Here is a 1,304-nt window from a genome sequence, read left to right on the forward strand (position 1 = left end):
AGACTGTACCAACGGTGGATGCCTTTGTATATGCCCTGGGGAATGAGAACTACAGAGGAGGAATATGGCAGTTCCTCACAGGACAGAAGATTGAAAAAGCAGAGGTTGATAACAAAACTAAATAACCCATTACGGCATAAAGCCAAATTAATGCAGGTACATCACTGAAAGCAAGACGGTAAAGGAAACTGTGTGCATTCTCTGTATGTACGTGCAAAGGTGGTTCCACATTGGAAAGGCTGTGCGTTGGCTACAAGCAATGAAGTACTGAAAGAAAGCCCTCCAGATAACAGTCCAAACCATCACAAGCTGCTTGTCAAACAAGCTGAGCTGCCTTAAACCTGTGTTGATTGTCATCAGCCTCATTTTATATGTCATTGCAAATAAACTATGTGCTGGAAAGCATTTTTTTTCCTAAAACACTAACATTAAAGCTCAGCAAATTAACAGAAGTAGGGTATTCATTTATGCAGTGAGGCCTTCACAAATCAATCTGTGCAGTTTGTCCATATGGTAACATCTGGATTACTGAAAGATTAAATGAGTACCCAGTATTACACCACATGTCTGTATAAATAGCTTGTTCATCTGAACAACACATTTTCAATGCACCCAAAACGGGAGTTCCCAAATTTCCATGATGAATCTGCCATTCTAATTCCATAAAAACATTTCAGTGGGCATTCTACCCCAATAAGGAATATTAGTTTGGCTCCTATTCACATGAATTAGAGAGTGATATTCAGCTTTGTCACACATTAAGCTGCACCAGATTTTGCAGCTGCTGCTCATAGTCCACCATAAAAACATTCATCATTTTTCTAACAGAGAGCAAAAACTAAAGGGAGGCATGGGTCAAATTCTGTTCTAAAAATGTCATCAGAATAAGAATTAACTTCACATCTGCCATTAAGTTCCCCTATGCTCTAAGTAAAATCATTAAATTGGTTGTGGCTAAAGAGTCTGAGCAATTAAAAAGCCACTTACTTTACAATTATCAGAATTCATATATATTTTAAACTATTAGCAATGTCCACCTTAAATGTTTATAACTTCTTATGTTGCTCACATTGCCTAAAGGATGAAAAAATGTCAGTTGCCTGTTACTACAAGATGTGTCTCAGAATGATGCCTTTGCAACAAAATACGTGCATGATGCATAGAATACAAAAGACTGTGCATACAAAAAGCCAAACCTAATTGATTCTTACAGGAATCATATGGCTGATTTTTAAGCATTGACAGTGAAAGAGCTTTTGAAGCTAACCAAATAAACAGTTGATCTGTCCCTGTGATGCTTTCCA

General features: G+C 37.4%; 1 protein-coding gene across 1 annotated transcript in view; it reads left to right on the forward strand.

The window, feature by feature from the left end:
* RGR (retinal G protein coupled receptor) overlaps positions 1–125 on the forward strand; it is a 17,207-nt gene extending 17,082 nt beyond the window's left edge. Inside the window, exon 7 of the mRNA XM_010191296.1 lies at positions 3–125. Coding sequence (XP_010189598.1) covers positions 3–125 — 123 coding nt within the window. The remainder of the gene's footprint in view (positions 1–2) is intronic.
* The last annotated feature ends 1,179 nt before the right edge of the window (positions 126–1,304 follow it).

Source organism: Mesitornis unicolor, unplaced genomic scaffold (genome assembly GCF_000695765.1).
Source record: "Mesitornis unicolor isolate BGI_N332 unplaced genomic scaffold, ASM69576v1 scaffold7759, whole genome shotgun sequence".
NCBI lineage: Eukaryota > Metazoa > Chordata > Aves > Mesitornithiformes > Mesitornithidae > Mesitornis > Mesitornis unicolor.